This window comes from Schistocerca gregaria, chromosome X (assembly GCF_023897955.1).
Source record: "Schistocerca gregaria isolate iqSchGreg1 chromosome X, iqSchGreg1.2, whole genome shotgun sequence".
In the NCBI taxonomy this organism is placed as follows: domain Eukaryota; kingdom Metazoa; phylum Arthropoda; class Insecta; order Orthoptera; family Acrididae; genus Schistocerca; species Schistocerca gregaria.
In genome coordinates, this window is record NC_064931.1 from 638,421,748 (window position 1) to 638,436,348 (window position 14,601).

Here is a 14,601-nt window from a genome sequence, read left to right on the forward strand (position 1 = left end):
GTTGGTATCCCACAGCTGTCAGAGACATCTCCTGACATATCTTCGTTGGTCATTGGGCTGAGTTCGAAACAGAACTCATCACTGAATACAATTTTACTCCAGTCAATGAGATTTCAGGCCAAAGACATCCCTGGAATGCTCTGGACAGTGGTGCTATACCAACGTGACTGTTGCCCACCATACAGCCTGACAACCAGGAATGATGGTAATTGGTGCCCATTCTTTTCACAGCAGGACCCATTTGGTTGTCGTCTGCGGCACCCTTCAGCACATTGATGGTATTCTATGCATCATTTTGTTGACCTTCATGGCAAGCCATACTGAGCTTACACTTGAGCAAGATAGTGCCTGCCTGCACACTGGAAGAGTTTCTGCTGCTTGTCTTCATGCTTGCCAAATCCTGCCTTGGCCAAGCAAGGTCACTGTATATGTGCTCAAACGAGAATGTTTGGAGCATTGTGGGTAGGGCCCTCCAACCATCTCAGGATTTTGACGATCTAACACACCAATTGGCACAGTATCCATCAGGAGGACATCTAATAACTCTATCAATCAAATCCAAGGTTAATAATGGCTCGCATAATGGCCAGAGGTGGACCAAGGTTGGTTAATTGGTTGGTCGATTGAAGTGGGGAGGGGCCCAAAAAGCGAAGTCATCAGTCCCATCAGTTAGGGAAGGATGGGGAAGGCAGTTGGCTGTGCCTTTTCCAAGGAACCGACCTGGAATTTGCCTGAAGCAATTTAAGGAAATCATGGAAAACTTAAATCAGGATGGCCTGATGTGGGTTTGAACCATCGTTCTCCCAAATGTGAGTCCAGTGTGCTAACCACTGTACCACCTTACTCAGTATGGACCAAGGCATTATTGACTTGCTCAATGTTTGAAGCTCTTTCTCTTTAATAAATCATCCATAATTTGTTTTTTAAAACCAATTGTTTGTCCTGTACCTGTACATCACATCTACCCAATTCAGTCCCATTCAGATAATTCCTTTGTAGTGCTGTGTTCTTTTTTGTCTTAAAGTGTTCATATGGCTGGCATAATGATAGTCATTAGATAATTCCTTCTTCTGCCTGCCACCCCTCCCTCCCTCCCTCTTTCCCTCCCTCCCTCCCTCCCTCCCTCCCTCTTTCCCTCCCTCCCTCCCTCCCTACCTCCCTACCTACCTTTCTCCTTCCCCTTTACACCCCTCCCCTGTGCATGCTTCTCCCCTTCTTCTAACACCCCCTGCACCCCAGCTGTTATGGTCTACCACATTTCTCCCCCACACCTGCTCTCTCCACTACCTTCTAGTGCACTTGCTTCCTCTTCCTCATTGTATGCATTGTCCCCCACCCCCTTGCACCCTTTCTTCTCTTCACTTCATGGTCATACCAACTCCTCCCCCTGTAATTGCTATGTGTATTAATGATATGTAGTTTATCATTGATAATGGATAATTTTGTTATTTTCTGCTCTTCAGCCACTACTGTCACCTTTTTTTAAGTAACCTATAGTCCAGTAAATGAGTGTGCATCTACAAAAATACCTAATCACACATCTTTTTTGTTGTCTAGGTTTTGAAGCATTATGCAAGTGGAACTGTTAGGTATGGACCTCTGCACCAGATAAGTTTAGTTGGCACAGTTCATGAAGAAGTTGGTGGTTTCTTCCCAGACTTCTTGGCAAAGTTGGAAGAAAATCCATTTCTAAGAATGGTGAGTATACATTTGTTCTAGTCATATTTCAGATAAAACTTTCTTTGTTTCCGCATAATGGTATACTAAAAGTTATGCATCAGAGTCTGAATACAACATCAGTTAAAGGAGAGTAAGCTAATAATTTTAATTAATAATACCACACCATTAAATAATACTGTAAGGGTGGTAAGTTTTCTCTATTTAAAAATGGAGATTTTTTCCTCCATTATACAGTTCAACATTAGATTACACTGCAGGCAGTTTTTGAGGAAAATATGAAACTTTTTAATAGAGAAGTCGAGATTTTACGCAATACTTTAGCAATATACTGGAACAGCACAAAGTGGGCATAGCATGACATGGTCAGAAAGAGTTGAACAAAGTTTGTTTGCAAAAGTGTATCATAAAACGAAGTAAGTATATTATTACTACTTGGCACACAGTCAGCTGAAAGAACAGTAGTAGGCTAGACATTCTTTCACAAGACCATAAAGAAAGAAGCTCTGAATATATCGTAAAAACACAGATGGACTCCTCCTCATGGACTTAATCTGTAAGCGCCATAGTACTTTCAGACACAGAGCTACGTTATGTGTAAGTAGTGTCCTACAGAAAATATGTAAGAAGACTTAATATATGTATGTTATGCCAGCAATCAGTTACTGTCGGTGGTGTACTGATGATCCAAATATATTGAACACTGTCCATGACAAGATTGACTGCCACCAGGAAGCATTGTAGGCATATAATGTGGTAACAAAAGTATATAAGCAGGACAGAGATGAACAGGACGTCATTCTAATGACAATATGTGTGGCAATTGGGAAATCTGCTAATGTGAGTGTCTTTGGGTAAGGGCAGATTGTTATGTACATGCTCCTTGGAATGAGCAAGTCAGAAATGGTAAAGCTGGTTAGCTGTTCATGTGCTACTCTTGCCATCATCTGTGGAAAGTCACCCTGTACAACAGGCTAAGTGGCAATCTGTGGCATGTATGATGACAGAGTACAATGCTGGTGCAGGCACAAGTGTTTCAGAGCACACAATCCAATGCACATTGTTGAACACAGGGCTCCACAGTAGATGATCCCTGCAAGTGGCCATGTTGATCCAGAGACGTAATCATTAATGATAGCACAGTGCATGGGGTCATCAATGTTGGACGATGGATCAATGGAAACATGTCACCTGGTCAGATGAATCGTATTTCTTGCTGCACCAGGCAAAAGCTAATTTCTGGGGGTACTGTCATCCAGGTGAAAGCTTGCTTGGAACATGCTCCTCACTATTATCACAGGCCACTGGGGGCAGTAGTATACTATGGGGAACAGTGATCTACACTTCTGTGGAATTGGTGGTAGCAATCAAAGACACCATGGCAGCTGTGAACTACATGAATATTATTGTGGACTACATGTAATCCTTTTAGCTTGGTGATGTGTGATGATGTCATCCCTGACTTTGCTACCATCTCCCAGCATGATAACTGACTGTCACAAGGCCAGAATCAGAAAAAACTTGTTTGAGGAGCATGATAATGAGTTTGCATTAATATTTGGTCACCAAATTTGCCTTATATGAACCCAGTGGAACATATCTGGGATGTCATCAGACTCCAGTTCCTGATCTATAAACAGCAGGCTCATAATTTATGAGAATTGCATAACCTGTATTTAAGACATCTGGAGCCACATATCTCTGGGAACCTACTAAGGAGTTATTGTATCAGTGCCATGAAGACTCGCTGCTATATTGCATTCCAAAGGTGGAGCAAAACACTATTTGGTGGGTTTTCATAATGTTTTGCTTCACCAGTGTATATACACCGCTTGCCATTAAAATTTGACACCATGAAGGTGACATACAGAAAATGTGAAAGTGGAATGAAGTGAACTATGTGCTTGGATGTGCAAATGATTAGCATTTCATTGCAGCCATCAAAGTACGCAGGAGTAACACCATCTACATTCCATGTATAAGGAAAGATTGGACAGTGTGTTTATCATTCAGAAATTGCAACTGAATGTTAGTTGTTTGTGAAAAGACCATGTTTTGCCTCATGCAAGAAGGAGAAATGTCTGTGAACATGTGTCAGTCTTTGTCAGCAGCAGAATTGTGGACTTTTGAGACTGCAGTTTATTGTTCTGCAATATTGCTGCTTATGTTGCTCATCCCACATCTATCATGCAAATATAGAATCAGTGGATTCAATAGGGCCATACTTTTAGAAAAGAGAGAGTTGTATACCAAATCCAGAACTTCAAATAACCCAAGATGAACTTTTATGAAACGATTGTTAATTTATAAACAGAGTAATTGAAAAAGCCACAAATATTTACTTTTGGAAAGAAACAATGGAAACTCCAACTAAGAGTATCAACAATGTAGGAAAAGACAGAGTGCTAGTTACCATAAAAAAGACATTTTAGGTTGCAGACAGGCACTATTAAAAGACATTGTCGCAAATCTTTCTGCCACAGCCTTCATCAGCAAAAGAGAAATACACGCCATTCATACACACAAGCACGCACACGTCATGCACACATGACCGGGGAGTTGGTGGTCATGTGTGTGTGAGATGTGCTCGCTTGTGTGTATGAGCGATGAAGGCTTTTGGAACATCAAAGCAATTCAGAGGTGAGCTGCCATATTTGTTAAAAGTAGTTTTGAACAACACGTAAGTGTTTTGGAGATGCTTCAGGATCTCAAATGGGAATGACTGGAGGGAAGGCGACATTCTTATCGAAAAACACTGTTGAGAAAATTTAGAGAACTGTCATTTGAAGCTGACTGCCGAATGATTCTACTGCCGTCAACATACATTGTGGCTAAGGACCACAAAGATAAGATATGAGAAATTAGGGCTCATACGGAGGCATATATCAGTCATTTTTCCCTCGCTCTATTTGTGAGTGGGAAAGGAAAGGAAATGACTAGTAGTGGTACAGGGTACCCTCCACCATGCATCATATGGTGGCTTGCAGTGTGTCTATGTAGATGTAGAAGGCTGTGGCCAAAAGCTATGTAAGTGTCTTTTAAATTGTGCTGGTCTGCAGCGTAACTTGTCTTCTTTACAGTAAGTAGCAATCTGTCTTTTCCTGCGTTGTTGATACTTTTGGAAACAATAATAATTTTGGCAACATAGTAAAAAGTATATAAAATTTGTTGAGATGTATGGGAAGCAGAGCTTCCATTAGACTCTCTAACATTAACATTAATAAGAATTAAAATAATGTTAAACCTAGAGATTTCAGGGACCTTCAATGAACATTTAAAAGTGTTACTGAGCAAATATGTCATAAGTCAGCTCATAGTGAGGCAACAAATACCCTCAAGCAACAAGTTGCCAGTAAGCATTTTCTTTGATGTGACTAGTAAATTGATTGTATTGCTCACAATCTGCTATTAGAGAAAGCCTGGCATTGTGGTCTCTGTAGCTCATTAGGTAAAATGGTGAAATCATCTCGAATCAGTAATAGAATGAAGTAATTCTAGAGACAGTATACTGCAAATCTAGAATATTTCTTGCATTGAGCTGGGGAGATAACCAAATTGCCTCTCAGCATTCTGTGCTAGATACTGTATTGTTTTTCATTTATACTGCTATGATGGTGAATATAAAATTGTGCTGTTTGCAGATGACTTCGGTATGGAGACTCAAAATTTGTAAACTTCAACACCAATTATAACCTTTTCAACGTCCTTAATTGATTAACTGCCAACTTCCTTTTCATCTACCTAAGCAAGACTCAACTCATTCACTTGTGCTCTAGCCCTAAAAATCCTTAAGAATTGATGGTAACATACAGTAAAAATCAGCAGTTGCACAGACTAAGTGCTTGATACTGCAAACTAAATTAGGAGTAGCAGGAACCTCATCTACCTAAGACTATGTACTGATTGACTATAACTACTTTTGTATTGTGAATACTTTCTTACATAGTTGCATAGAAGACCATAGAGTCAGTCCATTCATGTGTTATGTATTGTGGAATTATTTTCTGTGGAAACTCATCCCTTCCTCAAATTTTTGTTTGCCAGGAAAAAGTTATTAGAGTTATGGAATGAGTAAAAAACCCTTCTACTGCGTATTGTTGAGGCTACTTACCACTAAATACTCTTTTATGTGCTTTGTTTTAAATACCCTTAAGCTCTGTAAAAGCAATGCAAAAATCTATAGGCATGCCATGTACCTTGAATTAAGAAATCCATTAGGTATGCTGGTGCTGAAATGGATTGTTCTTTCTACCCTATTGATGAGTTGTAAAATGTAAACTCTCCAGATAAATAAATATCAAAAGCGTTTTCATGGTTTTCAAGTGTTAATAGAAGTGTCATTTATGTAAGTTTATTATCATGTAGTTATTGTGCAGTCTGTGTTTTTAAATGTAGCAAAATTTGAAGGTTGGTTGAACACTTTGATGCTTTACTGTGCATGGTACTATTGGAAGGAAGGGAAGATGATTAGAGTGTCTCATCCCATTGATTTCAAGGTTATTACAGATGGAGCACAAGCTTGGGTTGCAGAAGGATTGGGAAGCGGATTGGTTGTGCCCTTTCTAAGGAACATTCCCAACATTCACTTTAAAAAGTATAGGAAAATCACAGAAAACCTAAATCTGATTAGCTGATCAAGGATTTGAACTGCTGCTGCTCTCCTGAATACGAGTTCAGTGTCTTCCCTCAGCCCCAACTTGTTCAGTCAGGTCATATTCGAGGTGGTATATGCCCTTGCTGTCTGCCCACTTTTGAACTGACTTACCTAGCCAGTTATAGAGGGATCTGTATTTTAACTTCACCTCTGGTAGCATTGTACTACTTAGCATTTTGCACATTGCAAATCATTGCTAGAGATGAGAGAAGTGCGTAATGACGAACCAAGAATTGAATCCCCAGCTTTTGCAACTGTGGTCTGACACTTGCCCACTTAGCCTCTTGTGTAACAGAGTAGTATATTCAGTGGTAGTCTGGACAGGTATTTTATTAATTTGTGTTGTGAAATTAAATATCCCCTCGTCGGAGGTTCGAGTCCTTACTTGGGTATGGGTGTGTGTGTGTTTCCCAAAGTATAAGTTAATTTAGGTTAGCTTAAGTATTATGTAGGCTTAGGGACCAATGACCTCAGCAGTTTGGTCCCATAAGACCTTAGCGCAAATTTTTCCAAATTAAATATTTGGAACAATAAAGTTGACACATTCCACATGAATGATAAGATTGTCATTGAATGCATATCAAGAGCATTATAAGTGCCATACAGTCAACCATAATTTTTGTATTGTTGGTTGTGTGAGGATAAAATTGCTAATTAGTAGAGCATTTCTGAAAGACAGTTACTGGAATTGTGTTTCTTTGCCATTTGTCTCAAATCCATTTGTTATGTTAGACTCATTATTAATTGTGCTGCATTGATAGTAAAATTAAAATTTTTGTTTGATAACTAGATTTACTCTGTCATGTTTTTTATGGATTGTGAATGTTTATGAACCACTGTCTTCAATGACGGGGATCTGGTTACTTTCTCTTGACATAAATAATTTTCATTTTCACAGACAATGCCATGGGGTCCATTATCCGTTGTTAAAATGGAATCACCTCAAGAATCAAATGATGGTCCAATTCTTTGGATTAGACCTGGAGAACAACTGGTACCAACTGCTGAAATTGGGAAGTCACCAGCAAAGAGGAGAAGGTTGGTACAATATATATTTTTGCACCAACTTGAAAACTAAACATAAGTTTCTTGTTGTGATTTTTATGATGTCAAATATTGTTATTAAATTGCTTTAAATTTTGGTTTATTGTTTTATCATATTGTGTGATGGCACAGCAGCAATATTGCTAAGGGAACAGGAAAATTACTGGTTAATGAGTGTTGTATGTATTACAGAACCTGAAGAATATTTGAAGGGCCAACTTTAAAGTTTCACTTATTTATTGAAGTGTCATTGAATGTATGACTTTTTACGTAGCTGATTGTCTTGAAGTTGGTCTCATTGTCGTCTCGCCAGGAGTATGTCTATGTCCTTAGGTCTTTATTTTGTGAAGAATATGTACCGAGTCTAGTGTTGTGAATATTTGAATGAATCACTAACAATTAGGGGCAGTCAACTGAAAATGAGATAGAAAAAGTAAGTAAACTGTTTAATATTTCAAAAATAATTACCATAACTGATAACACATTTATCCAACTGTGAGCCTAGACACTCAGTGCCTTCATCGAAAACTATTTGCAGTTGCTTGTGGCAGCATTATTGTACTCAGGTGTGTACCTCGTCATATGAAGCATGAATGTCTTTCTTCAGGACTCCAAAAATATGAAAACGCATGGTGAAAGATTGGGACTATAGAGAATGTATACGGGTTTCCCAGCAAAACTTCTGCAGTGTACTCGAAACGATCTCGGCAACATGTAGGTGGGTCCACAAGTTTTGTTGGGAAGTCCTTACACATTCTCCATTCAGTCCCTATCCCTCCTCATACTATTTCCATATTTTTGGAGCCATGAAGAAATGACATTTGTGGCCATCGATTTACTTCGGACAAAGAGGTGCATGCCTGGGTATAGACATAATTCTGTAGGCAACCACAAACATTTTATCATTGAGGCATTGGCCATCTTATCACACAGTGGGGTAAATGCAAGGATGCAGGCAGCCTGAATGAATTGGTGAATGACAACAGGAGTTGCCTCCGATTGTTGTATTAAGGATCATCTGAATTTGAAAACCTACCAGACAGTCATCTGTCACATTGCTCTCTATGGCACCGAGTGTTGTCCACCTACAAAAGAGGCAAAATGATGACTAGGGGCTATTGATACTAAGATGCTTAGATGGACGGGTGGCATATACTATCAGGAAACATTTTGGGGCCACAAAGAATCAGAAGAAAATGTGAGAGAGCCATCTGCGTTGGTTTGGACATGTGCTGGATGAAGCGCACAATACCATTGCAAAGGCAGCATACTCAGCGGAAGTCATGGGAAAAAGACCCAAAGGACGACCAAGACAGAGGTGAGCCAACACTCTACACAACGACCTGAAGGCTGTGAATTTTCATCCAGACATGACCCACTATCAAACAAAATGAAAACAGCAAATCGACTCAATAGGTGCTGCCACAAGGCAAGACAAATGCCAAAGAAAAAGAAGAAGTGACACGTGACAAAATTTTAAATTAAAATTTTTGCTTTGGCTGAATGGTAAAATTTTCAGTCTAAGTTTACATGACAAACAACTTCTGGTCACCAAAACCAACTATATCCTCACCCACAATTACTTTTCAACTATACCCTCACCCACAATTACTTTTTCTTTGACAGTATCACCACTAAACAAATCCATGGCACAGCAGTGGGCATGTGGATGGCACCACCATATGCCATATAATTCATGAGCCATCTAGAGAAATCCTTCCTAAGCACCCAGAATCCCAGACCCCTTACCTGGTTCAGATTTATTGATGACATCTTGATCTGGAGTGAGGGTAAGGACACTCTATCCACATTCCTCCAGAACATCAGTGCCTTCTCCCCCATTTGTTTCACCTGATCCTCCTCAAGCCACCTTCCTTGATGCTGACCTCCACCTCAAGGATGGCCTCCATGCACATCAAAACTGCCAGCAGTCAGCAATACCTCCGATGCGCGACCAATTCCATATAAAGAAGTCCATTCCTTACAGCCTAGCCACCCGTGAGTATCGCATCTGTGCTGACAAGCAGTCTCTCTCCAAATATACCAAGGGTGTCCGTGAGTCCTGTATGGACCAAAATTACCTTCCCTACCTTTTGCAGAAACAGATTTCCCATACTTTGTCTCTCTAGCACCTCACCATCTCCCACATACCCATTTTCCAGCCACAAAACAGCACTCCCCTCGGGACTCAGTACCACCCAGGAATGGAGCAGCTGAATCCCATTCTCCAACATGTTTTTGTGCCTAAGTGTGGACAGGAGAAACCTGCTCTGTACAAACTAGCTCTCATTCTGTGAAATGAGGAATGTCCTACCCACTATTCTTCCCACCCCTCGCACAGTGGTATTCCACCGGCCAACGAACATATGCAGTATTCTTGTCTATCCCTACCCCATCCCTGCTCCCAACCTCTTACCTCATGGTTTGTATCTGTGGAATGAAAGACCTGACCCATACACCCATCATCAGTCACAGGCATCTCTTATCCCAGGGCTCTTTCTGACGATATGAATGGCCACCGACAAAACCGTCACCAAGAGACAGCTGGAACACCTAGTTGCTAAACATGCTGCCCAGCAGAACGTGCATCACTTCAGTGACTGCTTCACAGCCTTTGCCATCTGGATCCTTCCTAGCATCATCAGCTTTTCTGAATAGTGCAGTTGGCAACTCTCTCTCTCTCTATATATATATATATTATATCTTATGTTCCTGTAACCTCCCCCCTCCTGGCCTCAACCTTTGCTGACTGCTGTCCTTAACCTACCTATCCTTTTCCCTGCTCCCACACCAGTGCTACACAGCCCTCTGTTCCACCAATACACTCACTAGTCTTTTTTCCCCTCATCTAAATCTCGACATTTCCACTCCCCTCTCCCTCCCCCCTGCCCCCCTCAAACCTCGCAACTTCTCCTAGCAGCCTTAATGTGTCCCCACCATGTGTCATGCATGATCCCTCAAGAAGCGGGGCACCATACTCCACCCCTACTCTACTATCTCTCCGCCTCCCCACCCCATCCTTCTCCTTTACTCCTTACTTCCACCACCCACAGACTGCTTTTCCCATCACGTGCAGCTGCTGTGCACGTCTAATCTCAGCAGCCAGAGGCAGTGGTCATGTGTGTGTAAGTTGTATTTATATGAGTGCATGTCTTTCCTACACTACTGGCCATTAAAATTGTTACACCACGAAGATGACATGCTACAGACGTGAAATTTAACCGACAGGAAGAAGATGCTGTGATATGCAAATGATTAGCTTTTCAGAGCATTCACACAAGGTTGGCGCCGGTCGCGACACCTACAACGTGCTGACATGGGGAAAGTTTCCAACCGATGTCTCGTACACAAACAGCAGTTGACCGGTGTTGCCTGGTGAAACGTTGTTGTGATATGCCTCGTGTAAGGAGGAGAAATGTGTATCATCACGTTTACGACTTTGATGAAGGTCGAATTGTAGCCTATCGCAATTGCGGTTTGTCGTATCGCGACATTGCTGCTCGCATTGGCCGAGATCCAATTACTGTTAGCAGAATATGGAATCGGTGGGTTCAGGAGGGTAATACGGACCGCCGTGCTGGATCCCAACGGCCTCGTATCACTAGCAGTCGAGATGATAGGCATCTTATCCACATGGCTGTAACGGATCGTGCAGCCACATCTCGATCCCCGAGTCATCAGATGGGGACATTTGCAAGACAACAACCATCTGCACAAACAGTTCAATGACATTTGCAGAGGTATGGACTATCAGCTCGGAGACTGTGGCTGCAATTACTTTTGACGCTGCATCACAGACAGGAGTGCCTGCGATGGTGCACTCAACGACAAACCTGGGTGCACAAATGGCAAAACGTCATTTTTTTTTTGGATGAATCCATGTTCTGTTTACAAAATCATCATGGTCTCATCCATGTTTGGCAACATCGCGGTGAATGCATATTGGAAGTGTGTATTCGTCATCGCCGTACTGGCGTATCACCTGGCGTGATGGTATGGGGTGCCATTGGTTACACGTTTCGGTCATCTCTTGTCTGCATTGACGGCACTTTGAACAGTGGTCGTTACATTTCAGATGTGTTATGACCCGTGGCTCTACCCTTCATTCGATCCCTGCGAAACCCTACATTTCAGCAGGATAATGCACGACCGCATGTTGCAGGTCCTGTACAGGCCTTTCTGGATGCAGAAAATGTTCGGCTACTGCCCTGGCCAGCACATTCTCCAGATCTGTCACCAATTGAAAACGTCTGGTCAATGGTGGCCGAGCAACTGGCTCGTCACAATATGCTAGTCACTACTCTTGATGAACTGTGGTATCGTGTTGAAGCTGCATGGGCAGCTGTTCCTGAACACACCATCCAAGCTCTGTTTGACTCAGTGCCCAGGTGTATCAATGCCGTTATTACAGCCAGAGGTGGTTGTTCTGGGTACTGATTTCTCAGGATCTATGCACCCAAATTGCATGAAAATGTAATCACATGTCAGTTCTAGTATAATATATTTGTCCAATGAATACCCGTTTATCATCTGCATTTCTTCTTGGTGTAGCAATTTTAATGGCCATTAGTGTATTTTGGAAGAAGGCCTTTTGATCAAAAGCTCAAATGTATAACAATCTTTTTCTTGTTCCTGTCTGTGACTCAGCATCTCTATATGATGAGTCATCTATCCTTTTCATAGTATTGTCATTATTCCACAGTTCAGTAAGGTTCCTTACATAAATACTATTTTGCTGTGTATGTAGAACAGTGTCAAAGATTCATAGTGCAAAATAGACAAATTTTAAGTGATAATAATCAAGTAGTATTGCACAGCACGAACTGCAGTGTTAAAATCGAATAATCATTAAGCATAAATCATATCACTGAGGACTACATTGTAAAGTGAAGAATTTATTTTAAGAGAAGTTTATGTTCAACACTGTTGTTTTCTCTAAAAACACACACACACACACACACACACACACACACACACACAGAGAGAGAGAGAGAGAGAGAGAGAGAGAGAGAGAGAGAGAGAGAGAGATAATAATCTCTCTGGTGCTTTCTTAAATTTTTTACCTAGCACATCTTGTGGTATCTTTTCCATCTCAGTGTTGAACCCAAACACAACTCTACAATTATATTTTCTAGGCAGTATCTCAACTAATTTAACAGTCAAACCAAACCTGTGTGTAATTTTTTTAATGAGGACAAATTTAACTTTACATTCATACACTTTAGTAACCATTACCCTTAGTGCTACTGCAAATTTCTGATTAGCTGTTTTTTTTTTTTTTCAATTATGTGAAATATTGGAAATGAACCAACATACTTTGATGCATTAAGTTCTTCCCATTTGACTTCAAACTGCCTGCAAAATACATACAGAAAAAGTTCTTCCCATTTGACTTCAAACTGTCTGCAAAATACATACAGAAACTTCACCCACCATTCAAGCTCAGTGTCTTACAAAATTCTGATAATTTTGCCCAAACACTTTTGTTGTTACAAAATTTAGCTTTTACACATCTTTCTGCATTTAATGTTGAAAATTTCATCTGCTACTGTCAACACAAATACCTCATTTTTACTTTCCACATATACAAAATCATTTTTCGAAGCAAGGAAACAGTTTTTCCTCTACATCAACATCATATACTGCATTTTTATCATCATATAAATTAACTAAATTCTCCACTGTACTAGTTACATCGGATACATCAAGATTTTCAACGTTATCTACAGCGCCAGTTTCAGTGAAAAACCGGTTATTTTTTGATTATCAGTTTGAGACCTGGATTCTCTGTTTGTGATTGTGTCATCTAGTTTTGAATTTACAGTTGTAAACTGACTTTACAGTTCATCTTTAAATGCAGTTATTTGGCTACTTTGTTCTTTGCATTCCGAAACTTGATTCTCTAATCATTTTTACACAATTCAAGTTTTCAGAAATTTCACTTTTCAACTCATTTTTTACCGTATTTACTCGAATCTAAGACGCACTTTTTTCCAGTTTTTGTAATCCAAAAAACCGCCTGCGGCTTAGAATCGAGTGCAAAGTAGGCGGAAGTACCGAAAAATGTTGGTAGGTGCCGCCACAACTAACTTCTGCCGTCAAATACACAGGGTGGTCAGAATGTGTAAAATGCTTGTAGGAATGTTACAGGGCAGGTTGTACCGAGACATAAATGTTAAGAAAGAAATTCGATACGTTGCTCCGTTTCTGAGTTATTTAGCATAGAATTTAGCCAATCAGGGCGTCGCGTGCTCGCATTCAAGCGGCCTGCCAGGGGCGGTGTTGCCCAAGGAGTGCTTTGTCTCGTTAGTTGAAACTTGAATTTACGCGCATGACGATCTGATTGGCTAACTTCAATGCTAAATAACTCGGAAACGGCGCAACGTATCAAATATCTTTCTTAACATTTATGTCTCTGTACAACCTACCCTGTATGTAGCACTACACAGGCATGCTTTGCAGGCACAAAGATAAATACTGGAGCCAAAACCTCTGCGTTGGTAAATAAATTTAAAAAAAATATAAAAAAAATAAGGTGGAAGACAAACTTTTTTCTCCGCCCCGAGTTTCTACCACTGCATTTTCATACATTAACCAACGAAGTAAATAAAAATTCCGTATTGTTCATCTTCGAATGTAGCAGCATTTCAATTTACTACGAAAATCCGACTGCCAAGACTGGGATGTTTGTCAATATGGCCAACTCTACGTTCTGAATTTTTTCCTACCTGTGAGAAGAGATGGTTGCTAATAGGAACTTTTATGAATTGTGAATCACATGCAGTATTCTCTTCACCATAAGAATAATACGAATATAAACTTTTTGCCATGTATGCTTTCGTGTTTGCTGCTACCTCATTTAAATCCTGTCTGCCTAATAAACTACAAAACTAGAGTGAGACAACAGCAAACGCAGAAGAATGTACATATCATGTCATGTTTATATTCGTATTATTCTTATGCCTAATAGAGATACAGTCAGAAATGAAGCACGGCAATTGATTAGATTTTTAAATCTAACATGACTCTAATTTCTGTCATGTACTAAAGAGGCTTCTGCAAAGATTTTCAAACAGAGAAAAATTTTCGCTAAACTCTCGTTCAGAACATCATCTATCATACACAGTCTATTATTTGGTTTTTGTTGATCATTATCAAAGAAAGCAGCAGTGTAAGTAACAACAAATAGCAGTCTCTTGCCATGGTTTCGCTAATGAGACAATTTC

General features: G+C 40.3%; 1 protein-coding gene across 1 annotated transcript in view; it reads left to right on the forward strand.

Annotated features, from left to right (window-relative positions):
- The window catches only part of LOC126299246 (uncharacterized), a 389,842-nt gene that overhangs the window by 264,025 nt on the left and 111,216 nt on the right, over positions 1-14,601 (forward strand). The window contains exons 6-7 of the mRNA XM_049991034.1: positions 1,558-1,698; positions 7,230-7,369. Coding sequence (XP_049846991.1) covers positions 1,558-1,698; positions 7,230-7,369 — 281 coding nt within the window. The remainder of the gene's footprint in view (positions 1-1,557; positions 1,699-7,229; positions 7,370-14,601) is intronic.